Source organism: Hippoglossus stenolepis, chromosome 15 (assembly GCF_022539355.2).
Source record: "Hippoglossus stenolepis isolate QCI-W04-F060 chromosome 15, HSTE1.2, whole genome shotgun sequence".
NCBI classification, from domain to species: domain Eukaryota; kingdom Metazoa; phylum Chordata; class Actinopteri; order Pleuronectiformes; family Pleuronectidae; genus Hippoglossus; species Hippoglossus stenolepis.
In genome coordinates, this window is record NC_061497.1 from 23,255,605 (window position 1) to 23,283,347 (window position 27,743).

The 27,743-nt window shown below is 43.5% G+C and overlaps 1 protein-coding gene across 1 annotated transcript in view; it reads right to left on the bottom strand.

The window, feature by feature from the left end:
- Positions 1 to 15,233: 15,233 nt before the first annotated feature.
- LOC118121717 (polypeptide N-acetylgalactosaminyltransferase 10) overlaps positions 15,234 to 27,743 on the bottom strand; it is a 49,722-nt gene continuing 37,212 nt past the window's right edge. The window contains 8 exon segments of the mRNA XM_035177784.2: positions 15,234 to 15,615; positions 15,721 to 15,881; positions 16,282 to 16,516; positions 17,134 to 17,283; positions 17,989 to 18,105; positions 18,960 to 19,181; positions 20,969 to 21,076; positions 24,529 to 24,646. Of these exon segments, the coding sequence (XP_035033675.2) occupies positions 16,352 to 16,516; positions 17,134 to 17,283; positions 17,989 to 18,105; positions 18,960 to 19,181; positions 20,969 to 21,076; positions 24,529 to 24,646 (880 nt within the window). The 3' untranslated portion in view covers positions 15,234 to 15,615; positions 15,721 to 15,881; positions 16,282 to 16,351.

Genomic DNA, 27,743 nt, shown 5'->3' on the forward strand with positions numbered 1-27,743 from the left:
CAACAAACTGTGGAGATAACGACGCAGATTGACTTTTACAGGCCACAGTTAAAGAAGCAAACTTTTTCTTGAAGTTTTTCGCTAAATAAAATCTTCACTGCCTGAAAAAAAACGATTGATCCTCAGTTGATGTTTCTGTCTTGTTCTTTGTCATCTAATCTATAAATCACTGCTGCTAATTTGATTCTTCCTCGTCTCCGTCCTGACGGACAGATGGACGCACAGATTCCCACGATCAGAGCCAGACCGTGTGTGGTGTGTGTGTGTGTGTGTGTGTGTGTGTGTGTGTGTGTGTGTGTGTGTGTGTGAGAGATTGAACACTGAGCCGTGCAGATGACAAACTGGGACTGAAGCAGATATCGTCAGATGATGATGATGATGATGATGATGATCTTCCCGTCAGCTCCGTCCACGTTCACAGATCTTTGCTCGGCCGTGTGTCTGCTCATTTCCTTCAGCCTCGTCGAACGAGTTGCTTCAGAGCTGGAGTCAGAAAGAAATCACCCACTGGAACAAAGAAAGAACAAACAAAGACAGGACGTGCTGTCTTCTCACAAACTGCAGTAACTGTAGCACAAGGATAAAAACATCCGTAAAGAGATCCAGCCCTGCACACAGCTGCTGTGTTTGAACCACTACACACACTCGCTGTATTAATAAAATAAAGACCTTCTTCTTTTGGCTTGTTAGGAAGGTTTAGTCATCTTAAATAAATAAATAAATAAAAGGTAAATAAATTGCTACAAGCTACACCGGGGGGATCGGACCCTTTTCTTCCTCGACAGGAGGAAGTGTTGGCAAAAGCTCTGAAGGAAGAGGAAGTAACTCAGAGCCGAGCTGCATTTCCTCCACAGTGACGTCAAGTAAATACAGCGCTAGCGACTCCTCGTCAGTTTGTCGTCCACTTTCTTTGGGTCCCGTTATCGGACGTGAGCTTTTTTAATATTTGAAAACATAGAAACTTTATCACTGATGAAATAAAGAGAGACTGAGACACTTTGTTTCAGGCCTAGTTAGGTTCTGACCATAAATAAAGATGGACGACGTGTTTCCACTCCACCCTTTGTGCTGTAAACATGTACTTTTCATCACGTCCCATCTGCTAACATGGAGGAGGCGGGGTTTCATATTTATAGTGCAGCCAGCCGTCAGGAGGCATATAATGAAATAGGAATAGATGAATCTAAAGCATTATTGAATTGTCCAGACTCTCTTTAAAACGTCGTTATGAAGGCACTTGCTGAACGAGGAGGACGTCTGTGGTGGGACGAGCGGCGCTGAGGGCGGAGACCCCCGTCTCATTATGGTCCTGCTGTTGATTAATGTGCCTCGTCTCTTCAGGACGGTTATTCTCCCAGAATTCTGACGAGATAATCAGATTTCCACTGTGACGTTGTTCCTCCGGCACAACAAGTGACTGCTCTATGGGTCCTGTTGTTTTAATGATGGATTGCTCGCTGCATTCGGGAGAAAACTGAATACATTAGGGATCAAGATTTGCAAGCTCTGCTCTTCTGCAGATATATAACATTGATTTATTTTTTTATTTTACTGAATGAAATTAGACCCAAATTATGGAATAATTTAAAAAATAACACTGGATCTGTGCTTATTTTTTGTGGCTGAGAGTCACAGGTGAGAAAAAGATGTTACTCAGGAGCTGGTGGAGACCAAAGCAGGAGAGAAAATGGCAAATGGAACTCTAATGAAATGATAACGTCGCCGTCTTTCTCCTGAGTTAAATCTCCTCATCAATTTAAAAACCAACGCTGAGCAGAAAGAGTTTTGAGTTTCTTTCTGCCAGTTTGTCGTCAGGTCACTGAGTTTATTATAATAACAAACTACTGTTGAAACTGCTGAGTTTCTATTTAGATTTTAAGTTCTTGACCTTATTATGTTATGTATTTGGTGCTTAAAACTGAACTGAATACCTTTCGTAACAATATTTTAGTTCATTAATTTTTTGCCATGGATTTTGTGACGCACTTTGTAACCTTGTTTAAATAAGTGCTATACAAATCAAGTTATTATTATTATATTACACAGGTGCAGCCAGAGGATTAGGCAGCAGTTTCAAAGCAGACGGATTAAATTAAATTAAATCAGCAGACGAGATTATGTCTCAATGAACCGACAGTTTCAGTAGAAGTTGATTCCAGCTGCTTTATGACTGATGCATCTTCTTCTACTTATGTATCTGGTGCATTTAGAACATCCTCATTTAATAAGCAGTATTAAGCATTATTACTTTGTGTTTGTGCGTATGTACAATTTCATTTTTCCATTTGAATCTTTTTTCATTAAAAGTTATTTGATCCAAATGTAATATATCTTAAGGCACCCGGAGCAGTGGTGAGGACCTGGTTGTGTTTGAATCAGAGCAAACAGATGCTGAGCAGTTCGGTTTCCAGTCGACTCCATCAACACGTGTGAAATGAGGCAGGTTAGTGGAGCAGATGGAATTCAATGTTCATGTTCTCTGTAATTTCACTGGACTCATCCAGAAAGTTTTTAAATGAAATAAGAAGAAATAGACAGTTTGGATGATTTTAAATTACACATGGAAATAATTTATAAGAATTGTTTTCTACTCACACACGTCACATTTATCCTCGCGTGACATCCCTGAGTTATTAGTGCAGAAGGTGACAAGCCGTCATTCTGTCGCACCTGCCCGTGTGAACTCTGTCACCATCACAGCAGGAGGAGTGAACCCCCCCGTCACACCCCCGCTGCTCGGTGACCTCGCGTCGGGACCCTCTCAGTCGTCCTGCTCTAATGGAGTCGAAGCTGAGCGCATCTGTCAGGCGGCCTGTGAGCTGTGAGGCTGAGAGGTGGGGGGGGGGGGGGGGTGTAATGAGCCAGAAAAGCAGTGACAGAGGAGAAGTCGTGTGGAGGAATCTTGAATTCATCTCCGTCTGCAGCCGGTCAGCTGTGTGACCTTTCCTGGATCGAACTCTGACATCACAAGACTTTCCAGGACAAAACGATCTTCAGTGTAAATCGGGCGTAAAGGGGAGAGTGGGACGGGAAAACACATTTTGGACGATCTTTGAATTGCTCCTTGGTTTTCCTTCATCCTGGTCAACTCCTGGATTTTAGATCCTGTATCAATAATTCTTCCAAGCAGGCAAAAATCCATTTTGAGTTATGATTGGGTTGTTGGTGACATCTATACGTTTCTTTAGGCATATCCGATGCGGAGAGCGATGGGAAATCTAAATTTTCCGCAGGTTATATGATGATAAATTCAGACTAATGCACAGTGAATGTGCTGCAGAGATGATTTCATGTCAACTGAAGTAAAGGAGAATTCATAGTTTCCACAAACTACTGGAAGAGAATGGAAGGTGGGATCAGGTCTGCAAGCGTGGAATCAACACGGATCCTAATTTCAGTATGAATGGAACAGTGGTTGTGTATGTGTGATCGGAACAAGGACACAACTGAAAAAAACTAAAAGCACACAGGGGAAAACACTGGAAGCTTACGAGAAGACAAGAAGAAGCAGGGGACGCGAGCACAGGAGGTGAAGCATAACGACAGGGACTGTGACAGATATCACGACAAACATTACGACATTTAGACAACGAACCAACAAAGGGAAGCACAGAGGCTTATACACACACAGGGAAGGGAGGGGCAATTGAACACAGGTGGAACACATGAGGACACTGAGGACAATCACAAAGACAGGAAGTGAAGAAAAGAAAACACACTAGGAGCGGGGCCTACAAAATAAAGCAGGAAACAGAACACGGGGAGTGGGGAAAACCAGAGACACAGAAACCAGAACACATACAAACATAAACACAAGGATATACTAATAAACTGAAAACACTCGGAAACTAAACACTCAAGACAAAACCATGACAGATTGGACAACAGGTTTTGACGGTCTGATATGTCTGATATATGTCAACATGTATTTTGGTCGTAGTATTTAAATCAGTGTTTTCTCGTTATAAATAAATTATAAGTATTTTTCCATTTGAGATCAGGGGATGTGAGTTTGAGTGACAGGTGCTTCAGCCTATCACAGTCAGTCCTGTCTCTCTCCAGTTGTGTGAGTGATGCCTCCAGCTCGACGTCAACATCCCTCCATCATCTCGGTTCTGTACAAATCATCCGCTGTGGGTTAAAAATCATAAAATCCTATGTGTTGCTTATTGTCTCCACGGTAACAAAACGTCATTGTTATAACTTCTCTGGGGATAGGTGGCATTTCCACAACAAAGGATGATTGACAGCTCTGTTGGAGGTTGATGAGTTGCCTCCTCGTCCTCGTTCACACTAATCACGGCTCTTCACTCTGCTCAGTTCGTTCACTTCGCACCAGGTGAATGTTCAGAGTCCATCAGCTGTGCAAGCTGCAGTTCGTATTGGGAATGAACTGTCGTGGTGAAGTTACCAGTCGAGGAAGTGAACGATGTGAAATTACCAAATATAAATGATTTTATATAAGACAGAAGGTTATTGCAGATGTTTCCCTCCGTGTTGTCTACCTGTGTGAGATCAGACTCCAGATGTCTGGCTCCAGGATTGTGAAGCTTCCATAAAACCCAAGCTGAAAAACAAGAAGCTGCTCCTCATTTATTATTTATTCATTCTCTCCTCACACGCGGCTTCTTTTCAAGTTCAGCAAAACTGGCAGCCTGTGTTTATGTTGAGCTCCAGTCTCTTATTTATTCAAGATATGCATCGCTGTGAGTGGGCGGGTGGTGTCAACACAATACAGTGTGCATTTACTGTATCATGTGTGTGTGTGTGTGTGTGTGTGAATGCTTTTGTGTTTGGTTGAGATCTATAAACACACGTCAACTTTGGCTTATGTGCGGTGTTTTGTGTGTGAGGGGGCTTATCCCCAGTGGGGACTTCAACCTGAACACACACCTACCCAATGTGGACGTGTGTCACTGTGGGGACACAACGTGACGGCCCTGTGGGACTCATTTTTATGGGTTAAGTTGTTTATGATGGATAAGGTTATGGTAAGAGACGAGGGAATTCATTATAATGATATTATTATATATTATTATGATAATGTCCAAAGCCCTCTGATCAATTTGCTTTAAGTTCGTCCGAGAGGGGCGTCAGAAGTGTCAGAGGAAAAGCCTGAGGGTGTTGGAAGACTGAAGTTCTGAAGGTGTGTGTTCAATCATTGGTGGAAAGTCACACACACACACACACACACACACACACACACACACACACACACACACACACATGAAAAACCTAAGGACTCTTAGAAAAGGACCTCAAGTGTCTCTTGGCCAAATAATTCAGTACGTGAGGAGGAGAACTGCTCAGAGGTTCTGAGGATGTGAAGTCCGGGAATTAGGAAGTCAGACGCCCAAAGTGAAGCCTCAAACGAGACGCTTCCAGTGCACCTGGTGGCGTGGAACGTTAGTTTGGGATCCAACAGACTCCGAGAGGATGGGAAAGAACCTGCGTGGCTACAAGATCGCAAACAGTCACATAGTGAGAGCTTGAAACGAGAAAGACTCAAGAAATACACAACAAATACAAACAGGAAGTCGGTTTCTTGTCATCTTCTATCGGCCTAAAAAGCTAAACAACTGACTTAAAAGACGAATTCCTTTTCCAACACACAGGTCACACATGGAGGGCAATTGAAATGTCACCACCCTGGAAGATTGGTGAGTCTAGTGTCAGAGTTGTGGTGCAGGTGGTCGACTGGGAGCAGATATAAAGTGTGACAGCAGCAGGAAGGAGCCACCTGCGATACCTCTCCGTCAGACACTCTGGGTGAAATCAGTCTGTCACTGAAGGAGCTGCCCTCTCAGGTGATGGTGTCCTGCAGGAGGTGGGACTGGTTGTACATCAGAGAGGAGAGGTCAGCCATCATCCTCCTCCTCCTCTCCCTCACCACCTCCACTGGGTCGGGGGGGCCATCCTGAGACCGAACTGGTCTGAAGATAGAGATGCTGCTTCCAGGGTTGAGTCAGTACCGTCCTCTACCTCCACTTGTCGTCCACTGGAGTCACGGAGGAACATTCATTGATCCACTGAACTAGACTGGAGCTCAGAGACGGGTTGCAAACAGTTTTCACTCGGTTTAATAGAATCAATAAAATAATAAACGTTCCTCAAGGACACATCAAGATATAATTTATTAGCTTGTGCAAAAACCCATTTTCCTGCTTCAGACGCGGCACCTCAGCCGAGGTTCAGGGAACAACCTCCCTCCGGATCATTCCAGGCCACTTGACCTTAAAAAGCCCAAAGCAGCAGCACAGCAAACCTGCACTTTATAATTACACTCTGCACGGTCTGCAGATTCATAAAGGCCGTCGACAAGTAACTTTATGTTAGTGTATTTAAACAACGCCACAATTATTTCAGCAAGAAACCATCCATCAGGTGCAGTTCCAGCTCCTAGTTTTCTCCCCACGCTGACTAATGAATTAGTGTTGAGCTCAGCCATTTGGTCGACTGCATTTGTCAACACCAGTTAGACGTTAAGCAAATGAAGGTGTTTCCAGTTTACATGCACACATTCATCTTTCTGACCCGTCCTCGCTGCAACATGTGGCTACTTGCTCTGGTGGGGTTTGGAAAAATCATCACGACAAACAGGGATTTCACGTACACGAGCATCTGAGTTAATAACATCGTCTGATACTGTGACACACAAGGACACAGCTTATCGTCCTTCATCAGAGTCGTCCTTCATTAAGACCAATAGATTTCTTTATTAGTGTCATCGTAATAAAAATAAAAACACATTTGTACCCTTAGACCACAGATCTATGACGTGTGATCAAATGTTGAGGAAAACTACTCTTAGACAGATTTAAATTCAAATTTCAATGTCACTTCTTCTCTGAGGAGAGTTTGTGTAACACGACACTTCATCAATACTCGGCCACGAATATAATTTTGCTGAAATGTTTTGACACAAACACATTTTCCAGGAGACGCTGTTGGACGTGTGACAAAGTTTCTGAGACTTTGAGAGTAGCATTGAAGAAACTCCCTGTTTTAATATCATCACGGGGCTGGTGCCTTGCTCAAGTGCGTTTGAACAGAACACACGCATCGACGGAATCAGGTTACAGTAATGATCCCTCGCTGGGCCGCGGAGGCCCGTCCTCCCTGCACACGCTGACAGCTTCTGCAGAAGCAAGGCTCTTGTAAGAATCCATCTTAAATTCATGAGGACTACTGCTAATATTTAATATTTCAGGGAGTAAAAACAGAACACAGCTTGTGCTGCGAGCTGTTTGTGTATTTGTAAACACAGAGAAAAACCTCGACGTGACAGATTATTAAAAAGATGTCGGGCTGTCATGAGATGCATCTATTTCCACTTGGGTGTGCATTTTCACCCTGAGGACGACTAAACCACTCTGAGACGCACGACTGTCTGCACAACAATGCATCAGATGCATCCTGAAACAGGTTCCTTTCACAGGTTGTCCTGTTTTCTCCGGGGAAATTTATCTTCCCTCAGTCGCAGTTTATCTCCGTCCTCAATCTGATGTCAGACCTTCACTGGGGCGGCTGGAACAGGGGGAATTGCACCAAGTATTTCCTCTCACAAAGTCATTTGGTGTAAATGCAGTAGCTGACATCATGGACCCCCCCCCAGCGTGCTGTCGTGTCCGTCTGCAAAATGCTCCTTCAGCCAATTTGAGCTGACGCCAGTGCGCGTGGAGACAAATGCTCAGAAACCATTTCTAGCCTCGGTGACGTCGCATTAATGAACCCAACCAATTCCCACCAAATTAAAATGAATTTGCACGAGGCTTAAGTGCATGTGGCGGATACATTCCCACAAACCAGACGGGGCTTAGGGGCAGCACTCCAGGCGTTACTATGCTTGTAATAACTGAATTAAAGTTTTATTAGAAGCAGCTAATTTCAAGTGAAGAAAATTACTCTGACAAGTTAAGATGGTTTCCGGGACACTAAACGGAGGCAAGGGAGGCGTATTAGAGAAGCTGCTCACTCCTCACGCTTCCTCGTGTGACAGAGTCATGCTGCTGCACACGGGGAGAAGCTTCCTGAAGGTTGCACTCCCCCTCCCTCTGTGTGTGTGTGTGTGTGTGTGTGTGTGTGTGTGTGTGTGTGTGGTTTTTTTACGGTTTGATTTAATGTCTGCTATGAAATTCCTCCATGAAGGATTAATGAATTTTATGGGCCGGATGAAGCTGAACTAAGTAGGTCATGTTTACAGTATAAAGTCTAAGAGGACTCAAACACACCGCCAGCATTTCCAAGTGGGATCCACATGTGTTGGTAATGACTTTGGCTCAGCTTGGGCAACTTTAAAGAACTATGACCTACTTCTCCCAGTTCAAAGAGTTTTAGTCTCTTTCAGCTCCTAGTTTTACATTTATATACATTTCCAGTATAGATGAGTCGCATCAGCCTCAGAGAGGTTTCACACCTTAAAGGTCTGAACCAAGCTTCAGTTCCATTCGATCTGGTTGGTTCTGGTTTCACTTTGTAATTTGGGGACTAAAGGATTTTGTCTTACATACGTACGTCCTGTTGCATCACCTACGTGGGCGGAGTCCACCTGTACTTGACTCTGATTGGTTTGTAGACAGACGTGCGTCCAACGTCAGCAGTTTTGTCAGTGAGGCCGGTAGAAGTCACTGAATGGAGAAAATTAAAGAACCAGTTTGTTTTATTACCATTGCAACATCGTTATGGTTTTACTGTCAACATCATGCAGTACTCCACACTCGTCCAAAAAGTATTCTGAGTTTCAGTTTTGTCCATTGGTCCGAGGAACCTCTCACATCTGGTGTGTTGGTTCAGACTAAACCCGAAAGTACGAGGGTCCGATCCAAACAAACAAAATACAGTGGATGTGAAAGTGTCCTAAATTGGCTAATGAGGAAAGTGGGTTGGAGACCAAAGCAGAGCTAAAAAAAATGGGAGTTAACACAGATTCATCAGCTCGTTACACGACTACAAATGAATGATGAAGCTTCTCGGTGTCAAATCACGCAGCTTTAATTTTGAACAGCTCCAGCAGAACAGAGAGGAGAGAATCCACTGAAGCCCTCGGCTGTCCAAGAACACACCAAGCCAGGGAGCAACACTTTGGATGTTCAGAGAATCCTGCGTGCAGGGTCGTGTCAGGGGCAACCTGTCATTTAAAACCCACCCAAACATTTAATTAGAGCCATTTTCAATTATTAATTATAATGTTTTTGAGTGAAAAGGAGATAATGAGGATTTAGAGTAAAATATCCGACCGTTCTCTGTAACTGAGACACAATATTTACCACAAGAAAATCATCTTCAGTCCAATTATCGATCATCGTTTACTAAATTAAAATGATATGTTCTCTCTCTCTGCATGAGATACATCCAGGGACGTGTCCAGAGGGAGGGTGTGTGTCGGAGAGAAGCTTTTTATTTACACACTGGTTTTCCCTCGTGGAGATTTCCCTTGGATACGCGCCCAGACGATGAGTTCTTCTGAAAGCCCTCGGCTCACAGGCGTCTGCTGTGAATAGGTTTGTGCATAAACTAGTAAATGTGTTTTTTTATTCCTGCGGCTGCGTTTAGTTTAAGGAGAAAACAATAAAGCAAAGCCGTTACGCCAGATGAAATGGTCACTTCATCCTTGCCAGAACTCATTTGAAAACGCAGGCTGTGATTGTTTCCCCTCACGATTCCTCTTGTTCAGCAGGAAGCTTTTCTATATGTGGCTTTTATATACAATATCGCTTTTTCAATCTGATGCTGTTATCTGAGCGATATTATATATATATATATAAATAGATATCTGTGGTGTCATGAAGATGAACCTGGTGAATCCATGACCTTGCAACAAAAGTGACTATTGACCAACACTTTGGTTCATGACGAGGTTTTAGTAAAAGACAGATTTATATACAGGTTTCTATAGAGACTAGTAGGATGATGCAAAAACTACTGGACAGACGATCATGAAACTTGATGCGTCTCCGGTGGTGGATCCAGGAAATAGTTTTCACTATCTTTAACATTGTGAGACGTCAAGTTTAGCTGTAAGAGGACATCAATGGGGGGGGAGGAAGCAAACAACACAGAAACATGGGGTTAATACACACAGGGAAAATCCACATGAGGACAGACAAACTGCAGAAGACAAAGAGAAACACAGAGACTTATAAACACGAGGAGGATGATTCAAAACAGGTGAAACACATGAGGATCAGGTGGAGACAGGAAGAGACACAGGAGGAAAGAAGTTTCAAAATAAAACAAGAAACAAAGAACTCAGAGTGCAGACAAACAGCCGAGTAAAGAAATGATTTTGAAGGACAAAAAAAAGGAAAGTGAACAATGAGCTGCCATTTTGTACCGATGTCCAACAACCGTTATAAATCAACTGCTTAAAAAGCACAGACATCAACTTTCCACCCACGGTCGTGGAAAAGAAAGAGCATTCATATTTAGCCTCTTTCTATCAGCACTGATTTATTTAGCGACATGTTGCTAACAGCATTAACACGCCAAGTGAATGGAGATCATTGAAAGGCACTGTGGGACATGTAGGAAATTACCAGCTGAAGTAGAAGCAGATGAGTAAATTACACCACTCCATCACAAAAATACCTCCTGGAGCGCGGTGAGCGTCGCCGGGTGATGATACACAACAACGTGAAGATGGTGGATTCTTTAGTTGCCATCATTCTATCACAGAAACCCCCGAGAGCGTCCTCGATAAATGACTCGAGTTTAGGATCGAGCACGCCGCCGCCGCCGCACGCCGTGAGATGTGACTTTAAACGAGATGAAATGGAATTAAAGTGATCGGCCATCTCGGGGGTGCGGAGAGAAAAGTGTTTCCTTTTCAGCTCTCTGGCTTTCGAGTGAGCATTTGTGTGTGATCTCAGAAACCCGGCATCCGTCTCAGCTCCGCCCCTTCTTATTCAAACCTGTCACTTAGCGGAAGAATGGGCGGCTTCTCTCTAAAGAGTGGAACTGAAATGAGCAGATATCACTTCACTGGAGAGTCAGACTCTCAATTTCCTCTTCGGGAAAATCATTTAGTCAAGTCAAATGTATTTAGGGGAATAAATCAATTTGTTTGAATTTGTCCAAAAGGTAAAAAACTTGTATAAATTATTGTAAATAAAGTTGGAGAACACATTTGCACCTTCTCCCATTGTAGAAAAGTGATGCCAGAATATTCTGGATAGGAGCTCTGCCATCTTAGGGTCAAAAAACTAAGTTAAAACCAAACTTATTTGTTGTTCGTTGACTTTTAAGTTTGGTCCACGTCCTATCTGCTAACATGGAGGAGGCAGGGTTTATGACCAACACTGGAAAAAGCCACTCGGGGGCTATTACGGTGATTTGGCTTCACTTTTGGGGAACGGTCCTGTCGTCCATGTTCAGGTACATCGTATATTTGGATTCAAAATAAATAAATGTGAATAAATGTGACTGTTTTCCTGTAGTTGTGTTACTGTGGAGATCTTTATGGAGACACAACAACAACACAACTGTTTTCATCGCCTGGCTGACAAGTAACGAGGAAGTTAAATGACACCTGATCTCCCTGAAGAATCCGCTCGTGGGCCCCAGCTCCTGTTTCACTGCAGGTTGATTTCCACACCGCAGTGAAAGATGTAGAAGAAGAAGCCCGGAGGCTGCAGTACACAAACCTAGATTACAGCAATAAAAATGCTGAAGCACCAGTTTGCTCCTCGTTATGAAACACAGACTGTAATTTCAGTTTTTGTGGCTTTCAGGAGAAGCTTGGCTCCGGTGGACGAGCAGCTGCTGGACACGTGCCGAGCAGAAGGAACAGAATCTACTGTACGAGTCCGTCCATAGACACAAGTGACAGCAGCACGTGTGTGTGTGTGTGTGTCGCCAGGAAACGAGGGAGAAAGCGACTCTGTTGTTTTCCTGCAGCTCCAGTTTGGATTCACTCAGGCTGAGTGGGTTTATGTAAATATGACATCAGGTAGAACTACGTGACAGAGCCTCACACAAAGTAAATAAATGATGAAGTCACATCCACAGGCAGACGGACGATGATAACGAATATGCAGAGTGAAGTGATGAAGCAGAGAAAACAACAGGAAGGAGGTGATTTATTTAGTTTTACAGAAAAGCAATGACATCTTGACTGGAATTGGAAAAGTGTATTTAAAAATAGTCTCGTACAAACCGTATCAGGGACGTAATACGTCTTTATGTCCCAGATACAATGAGCACGAACAGCTGGAGTTTGGTGGCTACGACTAATGACATTAATTCCTTCCTTTTGGTTCGATAGTTTCTTTCTTTACGAGCAGCTTGAGGAAGGTAATCGACAAACGCTCTGATATGGATGGATGAAAAAAAATAGCTGAGCAGCTCCAACAGCAACTCGTGTTAAAGGATTTGACCCGAATACGTCCACCCGGGTCCCCCGTGACCCGAGCCCGCCGCGGAGACACTGCTGCTGCCGCGGTTCTTTCCATCAGAGTGTGACAGCAGCGCCGTTTGGAGCAGCAAAGCCCTGTGGAGAAGAAGGTTAGCTGTAATTATTCAGCTGATGGGTTATGAGCGGAGCAGGACTGTCACACCTCTCCTGGCGCCCTGGTCTGAGCCAATCAGGAGCCTCGAGGAGGGGCCGGGTATCAGTCACGCTGTGTCCCCCCAGAAGAGAGAAACTTTCATTTTCATTCGAGGACTCTTATCTCTAACTAATACTTTCATTAACTTGCTTAGCACCCATGCTAATAAGCTGCTTTTAATTCTGAGCTATTTCTGAAATCATGTTTTGCAGAAATGAAGGAATAATGGTTTAATTTTTTTAGTCGGGGCTGGATTCAATTAGCATTTATTCTTTGTTTCAGGTTTTTGTTCTTTCTGATCTTCATGTCACACATCTTCAAAACCACTGGGAGCGATTTGCAAGGTCAGAACATGATGGAAAAGTGGAAAACAATGGAATTGAAATGACATCGCTCCTCCTCAAGTGGTCGAAGTTTCAAACATGTCTTTTCAAATGTCTCTCACCGTGAAGAAGAGTGAAAATACCCAGATATCAAATATTCAGTCACTTTTCAAACCAGTTGTCACGTCTACGGTTTTTCTTTTCAAAACTTGAATTAGTTTCGTTGTCGTCGTTCAGAGATCATTAAAGCACACGCAGCTTTTCAGATTTATAAAGAAATTCAAGGACGCCTCCCATTGATGTTTATCCTCAGTCTTTTATAAAGTCCCTGATATTTCTTCACTTTTATATCTGCTAAACAAAAGTAGAAGCCATGATGAGATTTCAATCCCAGGCCAGGCTGGAGGCAGAATGAAAATACACGCGGTGTCTTTAGTGTTCAAAGACGTGATTTTCCATCAAAGCAAAGCAATACAGCAAACTGCAGAAAGAGCAGCAGGAAGATTTATTAAAAAGTAAATACAGTTTGTGGTGAATTCACCTGTTTGTGAGCTGCTGTTGAAGCTTTGAGTTCTTCATTTTGTTTCTGTCAAGTTTGGTTCGTCTCGGTTCGGCCATGAAAACAGTTTGTTGCTTTAGGTTTTTTTTAAAACACATCTGGTGAAGGAGGTTTAATTCGCTTCATGTTGGGTTGAGTAAAAAACACAATGGAGAGAAAACTAGATAAACTCCGATGATTCTCTGGCTACAGATAGTTTCACTCGAGCCTTGACATTTCCTCACAGAGGTGGACTTCACCATTTAGGGCTAAACTAGAGCTAAACTACAGATACACACTATGATCACTCACGAGTCAAACAAACAAAATGAATTATCTTGTTGCAACATATCCAGATGTTTGATATTTTCGACAGGAGGGAAAGTGAGTCAGTTTTCAACGTGTTGGATGCTGCAGAAATGGGCGGCTGTAAAAATACAAGCCACATTGACCTGAGGGCCCAATCGTTCGTAGTCGGGGTAACTTCGAAACAACGAGGCTCCTGGGGACCAACTACGATCCTGCATCGGGGGATATGCTAAAACTTTATGGTCTGCAAAAAAAGAACGATATATCATGTACCTATTGGCTGGGGGGTGTATTTCTGATATGCTTCACCGAGGATGTTATTTATGCTGCTGTGTTCAGTTCTGGGTCTTCAAGCTCATTTTTCATCTTTGAGAATTCACACTTATATGAAGGGCAGTGACTGGATCTCAGTTTTATCATACGTCAATACTCCTCCACCCCGACTGCGTGTGGAAAGGTGAGGGCAAGTTATGCAGTGTTTTGTTTGTTTGACCTTGGCGGCTTTGGACGGCCGATACGATCCCCAGCCTCACTCTGGGGTATTGGATTTGACTCTGGGTTTGATGACTCACTCCGTCAATAAAAAAAGTGGAAGAGGGAAATGAACTCCGGGCCCCGGCAGCTGCCGTCCCTTTGTGAGGAAGCGTTAGCTTGCTGTGCAGGTTTCGTCTGCAGCCTGAGCCGAGATGATGAGTTTGGGTGACCTCGGTTTTATCACTTTTCCAATAAGATGTCTGAGCTCATATATAGATGGTGAGTCAAGGACCCGAGCGGTCAGACACTGCCGGAGTGGGCTCAGTGTGGCCGAGGCAGAGACTGGATGATGATTAATACAAAACCTCAAGGTTGGTTTCATTATCATGTAAATCGAGTGTTGACATCCACCTTCAACTCTGCTGACGCCGTTCTGATCTTTTGCAAATGTTCATAATCAGTTATTTGATGTTGTTTTTCCTCCCATTATAGGTGCAGTTCCTAAACCGAATTATATAATTTCTTTTTGTTTCTGAACTGTGTCCGGTTCCTTCTTTTGGGGGAATTTTTATCTTTTCGTCTTTTGGAGCAGATTCCAGCAGACCCAGGATTGTTTTCTGGCATTTTTAAAAAATGTCTCAAGAAATATTGCAGATATTTTATCAGGTCTATGTAGAATATTGATGCATATGAAAATTTGGTGCTGATCTGGACAATAATCTGCATTTTCTTAATCAAAATAAGTATTTTTTAGGGAGTTGATTCTGTTCGGCAACTAATGTTCCTTTCAACTGTATCAGATATTGGATATTCTGCTTTTAATGTGAGCAGTTTGTAGAAAATATGAATGTAGATTGTACATGTATCTGATCTTAATACAATTATATGCATTATGGTGATGATGTGTTCAATCAGCCCTGGAGGAGGTGTTTTCTCTCCAAGTGCCCTTGTTGTTTATTTAATGTAAGTTATGAATATGGACCTCAGGCCTCTAAGGAATCGACATCATTAACCTAAAAGAAACACAAAGAAGAAAACATCATCGGCACTTAAGTCATTTTGTTGCTTTATTAGACAGTAGAAAAATACTTTCACTTTCAAAACGAGTCTGTACAAGATTGTTCCTCTGTAATAAAAGACAAACTTCACTGAATATGTATTCATCCTCCTCAGTTTCCACAGAGTCACGTCTTTCCAGAAGTCTTCTGAAGCCACGAGTGAAAACAAGGTGCAGGGATATCCCCCCCGTTTGAATGTTTAAGGCAACAATAGAAAAAAAGGCAAAAGACGATATCATCCATTTAATCCAGCAGAGTCTGTGTCCGGCAGATTCAAACCAGCGATGAAAGAAAGGAGCGTCTCTGCAGAGGTTTGTAAATTCCACAGTGTTTCCACCGGACGCTCAGGATCCACTGGTTCTCCCGTCCTGCGGAACAACACAACAGTTACTTCTACAGGAACACGAACTTCAGATGGTAACACATCGAGTGTCGGTGCCGTCTGTGCTCAGCCAAGTGTTTCTTGCTCTTACCTCCTTCCCCCCCCACCCACCAGCTCCCGCTGTATTATTGGATTCTGGATGTGTGTGGTCCGAGCGGCTGTCTGAGCTCCGAGCCGGTGTCTGGATCACTGCTCCACCACAGGGAATGTTTCTAAAGCCGCATCTTTTCATTTCGTAGCTTCGTTTCTCGTCTGGACAACAGGGAACAAGGAGGAGTTGTTAGTTCAGACCGTGTGTTCTCAGGACATTTATACCTCTATGTGTATAAAAGGCCTTTTCTCTAAACTGGTTGATGAATATGTTCCCATAATAAACTAATCTGACTGTGTCCATTGGTTCCTACTGAAGAAGTAAACCTCAAAAATATGTGCAATAATGAATACTGAAGAAATTTAGTTGATGATAACAAAATATACAATATTATCTAATCCTGAAGAACACAACATCAAGTTATTATCTAGGATCTATTATCTTCAGGCCAGGAATTACCACCAGGACCATCTACTCAGCTGTCGTCATCTGAATCAGAAATATTTCTCCACGTCTGCAGAGCGATGCCAGGTGAGAACTGTACCTGGTTGTGTTAGTCACCTGGTCAAAGCAGCCCTTTGCTCCATGATCCTTTTCTCTGGAAGAGGCTTCATCTCACTGCCCGGTTCCCTCAGTTGGCGTCCTGGTTGAAATGCTCCAGCACGGTGGCGTTGGTTCTCTCGAACAGCCACTGCTGGCTCGGCGAGGACGAGTCGCACGAGCTCATGAAGACGCGCCGCTCGTTGGGGCTGCTGTCGATGCAGCTGTTACTGACGGGGTGATACAGACTCTTGTCCTGGGGGAACGACAGAGATACAGAAAAACATCGTGAGTTACGTGAAGTAAAAGTTTGATTTGAGATTCATTTCCTTCCCAACTTGATTTGAGACAATATTTATGTAACTGCTTCGAACGTTTGCTCGGATTAAACTCGTATTTTTGTGCTGTTCTGTTGAATTCTGAATAATTTCTAATTAAAATCAGGTTTATTGATTCACTTCGTCTTCGTCCGTGAACAATCTTTTGTCTGACTTCATTGTTCGCTGCATTTCTTTGTCTCAGTGTAATTTTGTTAGCTCAGTGTGGGACATCAGGAAACCAGTTCCAATCGAAACCAATCGGCTGGAAACCAGTTTCTAAAGTCCCTTTTCACTGAAACTCAAAATTCTAATTAAATATGTGTCATGAGTTGTGCTGAGGTATAAAATTCTGCTGAGGTATAAAATTATAAATGAAGGGATTAGGTTTCTGTTTCCCAGCCTTGACCTTTCGAAGTTTTTTTCACACTATATATAATTGTACAAAGGGCAAATTTGAAAATGTCTTTAAATCACAAAAAAAAGCCCAACTTCATAGTTCGACCTTAAAGAACGACATAAAATCTGACAGCGGGTCACTTCCCCCGTGTCGTACCTTCCTGTAGCGCCACAGCTGGTTGCCCTTCATGCCGTGGCAGTCGTACAGGGTGACGGGGCTGTTGTGGGAGACGGCGTCGAAGCAGACCTTCCTGGTGTGAATGGGGTCGCCCACCCGGATGTCCTCCCTCCAGCCAAAGGTCAACACCTGGAGGGGAGATGTCGGGAAATGGGTTTCCCACGCAATCAGCTGCAATCAGTGTGATTTGATATGCAATTCGAACATTTAGCTCATGAGCATGCAAACGTTTTGCATTTGAATACTGATGCTAGCTTGTTAGCTTAGCATGTTTAGCTTCAAGCTTCAATCTGCTCATGTCCACGAGGGTGAGACGGTGAAACCTCGACTGTCTGGAAACAAGACGTGTTTCAAGCTGTGGATTAAAAACTGTCTTTGCACATGTGAGAGTTTTGGCTCAAAAACATCACTTCAGATTTCCAAGTACTTCTGAAGCTATTGGGGGGGGGATTTTCAATATTGGTTTTAGAAATTAAACTGAAGGGAAAACCGCCAAAAGTGAGAGCATCATTAAAAGAATTTAACTGGATTCATCATCTCGGGGTCATAAATATCCTTTTCACATTTTTGGGTGATAAAAGTAATATTTATTGAAATAAACACGCTGAGCCAAAAGTGGTGGATCAACTGTTGCCAGTCGAGTGAAACTACCGAACAAGCTGAACCACTTTGGCTCCCGATGATCGGACCATTAAAATAATTGCTCCGCGGCCGAACCAATAAGCATCAATCCTTTAAAATCCTCATGTCACGTTCAGTATTTGCAGTGTGGAGCCGCAGCCGGGCAACGTGAGCAGGAAGCTGTGTCCCTGTGGAGACGCTCTGAACTCTGACCTGTCCGTGACTCCAGCCCACCTCTCCACGACTCTTCACGCAGCTCTCCAGGCGGATCGGGCTCCCCGACACAAAGTGCTTGATCTCCATGCACATGTCGCTGCCCATGTTTCGGATCTGGAGAAAGACACACGTGGAAACACATGGAGTCAAGAGGACAGATCCACATCTGGTCAATCAATGCATAGATAACAGGATCTACTGAATTCAAATTAACTTTATAAAAGTCCTTCTTTCTGTGCACTTTCCGTTACGACCTCCAGCCGTGCGTGGTCATAGTCTGGTGCTCACAGGAGGAGCCGCAGAAATTGTGTCTGACTGCAGAAATATTTCATCTTGTCTGTCGGTGCCGCTGAGAGTTTCTCTTATCACGATCTCCAGCTGGATGCACAGCCCTCTGCTCTCAGGGAAGGAGCCGCGAGGCAATAAGTCCCAAAACCCCCCAATATGTATGTTGGCACTTCTGGTTCTCTCATCCCAAAGTCAAAGGTTGTTGGTTAGATGCTCGCGGAAACGTCTATGGTTAACACGAGCTCAACACATTTTCATATTTCTTAAATTGGTAAAATTACATAAAATAGATCTGTAAATACGCCACTAGTGATTTATTAAGCTTCTATTTGTCTTTAAAAAAGAGATTATATCAAGTGGCTAAATGAGACTTTCAATGTCATCACGATGAATATTAATTATTTACTATTCTGCCTTTGCAGCCTTGTGACTTTATACTCGTCCTTTCAAACTATTACTAACTTTCTGAGTGGAAAAGGTTTTGTAGGAGCAGTAACTTTTCAAATCAAAAGCTTTTCTTTATATTAATTTGTTTTTCCTCTTAACTTTTCGGTCTAATGTTTTTCTTTCTACCTTAAATACAGAGAAAGTAGAGGATCCAGATTAGTCATGAAGAAAACTTAAATAATTGTTTTAGTGGTTTTCCCATTAACCAATCAGAATCAAAGATGTGCTCTCACCTCCCCCCAGGCAGCAGCAGGGGGCTCCACCGGTGGGTAGTGCTTGGGCAGGTCCCACGCCACCTCGCTCATGAACCACTTGAAGCTCTTGCAGTTCAGCCGGTTCCTCAGCTCCTTCTGCGCCGTCATGTCTCCCGCCGACAGGTGGCGGTACTCGGGCCGGCGTTGATAGACGTATTCTGCGTATTCGTCCATCCACACCTCGGCCACGCGCTTCAGGTTCTGCAGTCAAAACAAAAACCAACAAGTGGATCGATTACTTTGCAAGAACCACGTTGTTTACGTAGACTTATGGTTCTACGGTAGATTGGTTTTGAGTCTGTGGCATTTAGTTCTTGACTCTGACTCAGAATGAAACAACATGAGAGCAAAGTTCTGGAAAATGCTCAAAACTGACAAAGAGAAACTTTGGAAAGTGATAGAAAGAAAAGTGGTAAAACCCTGGATGGTGAAATCTGTGCAAAGACGTAAGAGTTCACTTCCAGTAAATATTTGTCTGTATGTGCAGCGTTGGGCTGAACCAGTGTGATCAGCATTCCTCTGAAGTCCAGTTTAAATATTGTTGGTGGGAATAAAAAAGCAGAACAAAGGCCAGAGCCTTTCAGTTGCATACTGAGTCAAACCGAGCCAAGTTCCAGGCTGCGGCACCGGAGAGGCATACATAATAAATGGTGCTCGGCTGCACCCCAGATGATTTCGCACTTTTACACAATTTCCCTTTTCTGTGCAGGTACTTTGAAGAATACAAGGAACAAAGAAACTTAAGGTCAATCTGCTCAGTAGCTCCTGTAAAAGCTGTAACTCTGCAGACGGCTGCCGGCCTTTTGTGGGCAGACGCTGAGCAGACTGTAAAGTGCTCTTCGACGTGGAGGAGGAGGTGGAGAGTTCTTCATGAAGGAGGTGGAGAACAAACCCACTGCTGCATTATGTCAGTGACTGGCTCCCACTGTAGGCTGATGTGCATGTATGTGCACGGTACATGTTTGTGAATCTGAGCTTCATCTGAAGATTCATTAATCCCATTTTACACCGATTTGAATTCTGTTTGGTGAAGTTCAGGGACAGATGTTGTTTTGACAGGTTGAGTGTGTGTGTGTGTGTGTGTGTGTGGGTGTGTGTGTGTGTGTGTGTGTGTGCGTGTTTGCATGGAAAATCATCTCCTGAGCTGAAATATATTTGGTTTCACATATTTCAGTCCTGCTGAAAGTTAATTTTCTGTTGTTTTTAAACAAAAGTTAATTTAAAAGCTGAAAAGAACAACGTTGATGAGCTGTCACTATAAGAGTAAAATCGGATTCAGCCTAATTCCTTCTTTGTTTGATCATAGCAATTAATGAGTTTTTTTTTTTTAAGAAATGAGAACAAAACAAAGAGATGCATTAAATGTGAGACTAAAAAAATCTTTCAAATCTTCAAAACACCAGACATGATGGATTTAATAATATCAACATGAACCAGTCGCACAGTTTAAATGAACAGTTTGTTACATTAATATAAAGTAAAGACAAACTTGTAATCTGTCCCTCATGAGGTGTTTTTACAACTTGGTGGTTTTTAAACCAGATGAAGGATTTTAGTCGATGGATCTGAAGTTATCGGAGAAACAATCTGAGAAAACGTTGGCGGCAGCTCGGCCCCTCGGAGACGTCCTGTGTCAACCACATTGGAGAAACACTGATCTTTAACATGAAGCTGCTTTATTCAGGGTTTAATCATGTTAGTTTTGGAGAGGAGGAGAATTCAGCTCCTGCTAAAAACCTCCTGGACCATCAAGACTGCCGGAATCATAACCAGGAGATGCTGAGAAAACTCCCATAATCTTCTCTAGTGGTTTCGATGGAGAACCCCTGATGGCAGGAAACTACAAATCGTGCAGTTAAGTAATTTAACATCAACTAATGCTGACTTTCTTCTGCAAGTGATATTCACATAATCCATCTGCAGTGTGTACCCTCATTGGAAAATCTGTCAGTGTTCTGCCGTATTGTATTTTATCAGGACAGGATTACCTTTGCCAGGCTGATCCCTCCAGGGACCTTGTAGGGGACGTACTTCCTATAGATGTGTCCCACCCTGGAGCAGGGGATGTCCTCCATCCGACCACCACACATCCACACCTGCAGGGACAGAGAAGGAGAGAGAGAGAGAGAGAGAGAGAGAGAGAGAGAGAAACCACTTTCATCAGCTGGATCATCTGTCTTTTCCACCGTGAGACCCAGAGACACAGAGCTGCTGAGAGGTGAAGGAAGAGGATGATGAGGGAGATGAGCAGGAGACAGACGGCTCAAGAGGAAGAGACATGAAGTGCAGCGGCTCTAACAGGCTTATAAATCCCATGAGACTCAGAGGAGAGAGGAGTGAAGGCAGAGGAAGAGGAAATAAAGATGAGATGTGCAGGGTGGTGCAGGAGGAAGACGAGGAGGAGGAGGAGGAGGAGGAGGAGATGCCAGAGCCAGATTATGATATGATGGTGACCTGACTTCCCCTGAGGGTCAAATAAGAGAAAGAACGAGTCGCTGGGTTAAGTCACTGCTGCAGTTTTGCAAAAGCTTTTCAGGAAAACACGCCACACAGTCTGAATTTCCTCTTTTAATTCCACAATGAGGTTTCAATAGGTTCTAAGCGTCCTAATGTTCTCGTCTCAAGTTAAAACAAACCTTCCTTTTCAGCAATTCTGCCCATTTCCTCTGCCTCCGCTCGTCTATCTCACACAACACAGACATCCAGCCGAAGCTCCTCATTTTAATCCCCCGACTATAATGAATACAAGAGTGATGATTCTTTTGCTCGGCTGGCAATGTTGAAAATAAACCTTGAGACAGAGAGGGGAGACAATGAGGAGGAGGAAGAAGAAAGAGCGACTTAGAGACGGAGGGCGAAAAACTGAAAGAAGGGGGTTTTGTTTTGGAGACAATAGCAAAATGAAAGTGGGGGAAATGAAAAGCTGGATTTAGACATGACAACAAACGAGGAAGGTACAGACAGGGAGACGGTGCAGCCAATTTGCTGCTGCGGACCAGAGGCCTTGAATATGCAGATAGGATTTACTGGATGCTGTTTGAAGGTTGGAGGCAAGTCGACGCTGAGGGGAGTTTGAGCTCGCGGGCAGAAATATAATGGATCGTGAAATATGAACGTTCTACATATGACCTCATTGAGTTTGACACAGAGTTCAAGGGTGTAAAGGCTGCGGTCGACCGCTTGTCCATGACCGGGACCCGTGATGCAATTACAGAAAATGTAAAATGTCCCGGGAAGGAAATCCAGAAGATACATCAGGTCCATCGTAACGTTTGGTTCAAGTACCTTTCTTAGGGTCAGGGTCCTTTCAAATAGAGTGTCATTCTGTAGGGTTTTTAAGCAATTGATTAAAGTTGCAAATTAATTTACATAACTTACAATCACATTCATTTCTCTAAAGGGACCCAACTCAAAAAAAGACGATTTAACAAGAACAGGTTCTTCAAAGCAGAATAAGTTGGGTTTTGAACTTTTCTTTTGAAATCAGTTCCCCAAAGAACCATAAACTACGGTGTCTGAGAGAAGTTCCATCCCCACTGACGAGCAGCAGACTTCACTAACTTCACAAAGCATTGAACTACAGCAGGTGCATCACTTCTATGGTCAACTGCATATTATATTATTCTAACTTTTGGTGACAAACAGAATTACCTGTAAGAGGAGCTACAGTAAATTGTTTGGACGAACTATTTACCTTCAGTAAAAACACTTTAAATCAGCTAAAAACACTTCAAATTAAAATACCAGAGCTACTGATCCAACCTTTGTTTCTCATTTCACTTGTATTTAAAACTTTCTCTCTCGCTCCGGTGGACTTGGTTCACTGCTCCAGAGAAACTGGCTTCGTGGGAGTAATTTCAAGCACCAGCTCACACGGAGCTTTTCCACCGTGACGAGCAGCGAGTCGTCACGACCGCGTGTTGACCACCATCGTCCCGGCAGCTCAGCCACGGTCTCTCAGGTCAGTTTCACCTTCTACCACCAACACACCGACGAGGAGGAGGAGGCGACACGGCTCATAGGGAGAAACTTCACAACACCACAGTTCACTCCGGCTGACGGATAAATAAAACATATCGCTGCCAGACAAAATCCAGAATTGAATAAAGTGCAACAAAAACTTGAGAATAAATAAAACATTAACACACACACACACACGGGTCAGGATTTCAGTGCTGTGGTCACGTGTTTGTTCCAGCTACATGAATAATAATGACTATTTGCAAAGGCTGCCAACAACAACATGTCGAGTACATGACTTTAATACTGAAAGGGTGACTTCTTAATACTGAACCGACCCTGCGCTCTTCTAAACAACCGATGGTTTGTTTGTGTTGATGCTTCGTGATTTGACTCCTGGATTTGACGACAACGCAGAAAGTTGGCAAGAAAGAAATTCTGCATCTTTAACCATGAAGTTTGTTTTCTGAGGCAGGGAGAGACGGTTTGATGGGGTTGTCATGGAAACAAGAAGCAGAGGGAGCCAGGGCAACATGATTGTGGAAACTGTAGTAGGTGGTGACAACACAACGGCCCCATCAGGGAAACCAAATCACCCATCTGTAAACCATCCATCCGTCCTTTTCGTTAATGTATGCATTCAGAAAAGGTTCCTTCTCCCAACTCCTTCCCAGTTAGCTCCCACTCTGAATAACTTATTTTTGGCTGCATCCAGAGGTTTCATTATTTCTGCAGAGCAGCTCTGTCTCCGAGAGAACGAGTGACGCTCCAACCGAGAAGCCACAGTCGCTTTGATGGCGTCATCTGTGCGTAAAGGTCATATTTCCCCCCCCGCGCTCCGCGAGGCTGTAGGTTGTGACATTATCTCTCTGTGTGAGCTGCAAACGCTCAGTGTTCCCACAGCCGCGTCACCAGGACGGAGCTTTAGATTAACTGTGCGGCTGAAAGAAGTGATTGTGTTTCACATGCGAGCAGGGCCTGGCTGTCTGTGGGAGCAGCAGTTTGGTTGTAAGGATTAGTATGAGAGCCTGTTAATCTTCTCACCTCAGGAGACTGGCTGTCTGCGCTGTATCAGCTAATGGGGATCTTAATAAAAAGGAACCAAATTGAATATGTGAGGGCATAAAGCAGACTTATGGAGGCACAGCTAGACATGCGCTGATGGCAAAGTTTAATAGTATGATAATCTTGGCCAAAATAATAACCTCGGTTTGGGGATATTATCTCAGTCGGTACTTAAATAAAATGAAAAGCTTCAAAACAGCATTAAAACATAAGAGCTTTTCACAGCAGGCTCGACCCAGAGGTCACGACTGGTGTCAAGGTTCCATCCGTCATTTCACACTGACAGCTTTAAATGTGAGAAATACTCGCCTCTTTCACACGGATTCAAATAACACTCAGGTGCATATTCACCCTTTAAGTTCCAGGGTTAAGGACGAGGTGAACTTCTTCATCACAGAATACAGCCGTGCAGCGATAGATGCTTCTGATGCATGAATTATGTTACCAGATTGCATGTGGAACCAAATCAAATCAAATGAAATGGATGAACTGGACAAAATAAAGAGAAATCAAAGATTTGTACCTTGAAGGAGATCTCGTACTGTTCTCCTCCCCAGATCTCCAGACCCGTATCGTATCCTCCGAGCTCCCAGAACCACTTCCTGTCCACAGAGAAGAGTCCGCCGGCCATCACTGGAGACCTGCAGGACGCACATGGTCACAGTTCATACAGCAGCGGTTCTCCAAACCTCCACATCTACATACGAACAATTATTATTCCACTTTTCTTCCATTCAACACGCGAAGAAAAAAGATGAAAGACTTTTTCACGTTCTCTCTTCAAAAATAACGGCAGCAAACTAAATAAAAATCTTTCATCTCATCACTTTATGAGACTGAAAAGAAATAAAGAGATCAGAAGATTCATTATCAAGTGAAACGTCTGCAGCAGCTTCTTTTTATTAGAGACGGAGACAATTGCCGACATCAAGGATATTGATCAGTGAAGCATTTAGAAACTTTATCCTTTAAACTTTCTTCACATAATGTTTGTGTGCAAGAGAACAAGTGTCATAAGATTAAATATGATGTGTGCAAATTGGATTTAGTGAACTAAAGCTTCAAAAAATCTTTAAAATGAAATGTGTGTTCTTAAAGAAACAATCTGTAGTTTCCATAACGTGTCGTATACTGAAGATTAAATATTCAGGTATCATACAATTCTAAGAAGCTATTGATTCAATATTTATTGCTGGGTTTGCTCATAGTAAAACAATTAAAAACAAAACTGGTTAATCCTTAAAACATATTTTGCAAGAGGAGGAATAAAAATTGTTTCTTTTACATATATTGAAATAACAAATTATTATGTTATTTTACTTTCATGAGAAGAGAGAGAGGATTAACGCTGAGGCTTTTTTCATCGTATCTTTAACAACTAAAGGAAACAGGAAAGGATTATGTGACTGAGAATTATCTTCGCTTTGAAGGAGTCACAGTAAAACAGAATTAAAATGTCGTAAATAATGTTCAATATGTGCATCACAAAGCTAAAAGCATCTTTAGGGGAAAAGAAACAAAACTTGAAAGTAGAGTTTTTACTTTCGTAGCCGACAGGAAAAACTCCAAAACCTCTGACTCAGACGTTTGAATCCTCGTGTACAGTCGCCCTGATTAACGTCAGCAGATTCCCCAGAGTTCAGTGCTGAAAGCTGCTGATAACATGCAAACCTCCACCCGAAGCCCTCAAATTCAAATCAATCGTCCCCTGATTGCACACACTCGTGAATATCAGTCCACGAAAAAATGCCACTGAATCTGCACCTTCGTCCAGATCCGTGTTGGAATCTGTACAGGGGTGAAAACCTAACCTCCTCTCTGGAGGTAACAAGCAGAGTTGACCTGAGAGGCGATGGTGTGAGAGGTGTCTGTGTTCCTGTCTTCTTCTCTGTCTCTACTCGCAGCTGTCGTCCTCTGAGCAGGACAACGCAGCACCAATCAGCCTCCACGGATCTCTGTCTGCTGCGACCGGCTCGCTCGAAGGAGGAGCAGCTCGTGCAAACTTCATCAACTGGATCCCATCTTCATCACGGACTCTCTACACCACAGGACCTTTTAGACTTTAACCCAGTTAACGTAACGCTGATCTGCACAGTCAATTAGAAATTCAACAAACGATTCTTTTGAAGGACTCTTTGTTTTCGAACGATAGTTGTATTCGACTGATTGAGAGCCCCCCCCCCCCACACATCAGGCCAAAGACAGCAAACACAGCAACAACAATCCAGAACAACAGAGGATGATGCATCTCTCCGAGAGGCACCGAGCTCCCTTCAAAGAGACACCACTCCCATTAGAACCTGTAAGAACTGTGGCCCTCTTCATCGCAGACATCTCTCATCCACGCACTCGCAGGTACACCAGGTTGTCATAGTTACAGGCTTTTCATCAGGTAGGAGTCGACGGCAGGCAGCCAGCAGGTAGTCTGCCCTCGCCACAGTCGTCCATGAGGAGGATCAATTACAGGGAAACAGGGCAGCGACTGTTGTGTCAGCAGTGAGAAACACTCGGGGGCTTCACAGCCTCGTGAGCACTGAGCACAGAGTCCAGTGGAGATAAGAGTTACTGCAGCTTTAGTCTCCGCCGAGGGGGGAGAGGATGAAATGAAATGAGCAGTGATAATGAAAAAAGACTCGGTTCCTCGCTCCATTTTTTTGTTTTTAATTTATTTCAACAAATCTCTATCGCTTTGTTTGTAATGATCATGAATGTACAGGATTTTTAATAAAATAAAAACACGGGCAGTAATCTCCCTCAGGCTTCTCGGATGTCGGGGACTAAACCTGATGTTTAATTCCCCAAGCTGCTGGACACGGGTTGAATTGATGTTTTTACGGACCTGGATTTGTGCAGGTTGCACAAGTCTCCTCCAACATTTGCCCCCAAAGAATAATGACAATGGTGTCTCTGCACGTCCTTCTGTCCATTTAGTGACATGTTATTATTCCCTCCTGACTGGAACCCAGATGTTTGCCTGTTTCCTGCTGTGTTTGTTTTCCCTGCACAGGAACAGCAGCTGCAGTCTCACGTCCCTGTTTACACCAGTAGTCCAACACACAGTCAGTTACTGTGACGCACAAGGAAATACAACCTTCTGTTTAGTCAACTGCTCGATACCCACACGCTGAGAGGCTTTTACCGTGAAGTGTTTGACTTTGCTTTGAGTAAAAAACCTTTACTCTAAAAACACCTGATTGATTGCGGAGACATAAACGTCATTACCGCCGAGACGCAGCGAGGCAAAGATGGAGCTGTATGAATTTCGGTTTGTGTTTGTGTTGCAGTAACACAACTCTGTGTGCAGCCTTAATTACCTTCAGAAATTATATTGCTGTCTGTTGAGCAGGGAGGAAATCACATTTTAACTGGATTTTTAACACAGATGTGTCTTTCTCACCTCAGCTGGAAGTAACAGCCGACTCGTCATCATCAAACGCTCTGACTGACGAAGCACAGATCAACACACCAGGCGACCTGGGATCAGAGGCTACGGTTTAACATGGATTCATACAACTCGTGTCCGTCCTGATGCCGTCAAGCTCAGACAGAAGTCGTCCAGCTCGTCCAAGTGACAAAGTTCCTGCTCTTCAACATAACAGCCAACAAAACCCTCTGTCTTCAACTTACGACACAAGTTTGCCTACGTGTTCATTCAGCGACACTACGTGATGCCGCCTGTGCGATGAATTAGCCTCACGAAGTAGCATCAGATCAGGAAGTAGCATCACCTCAGTCCAA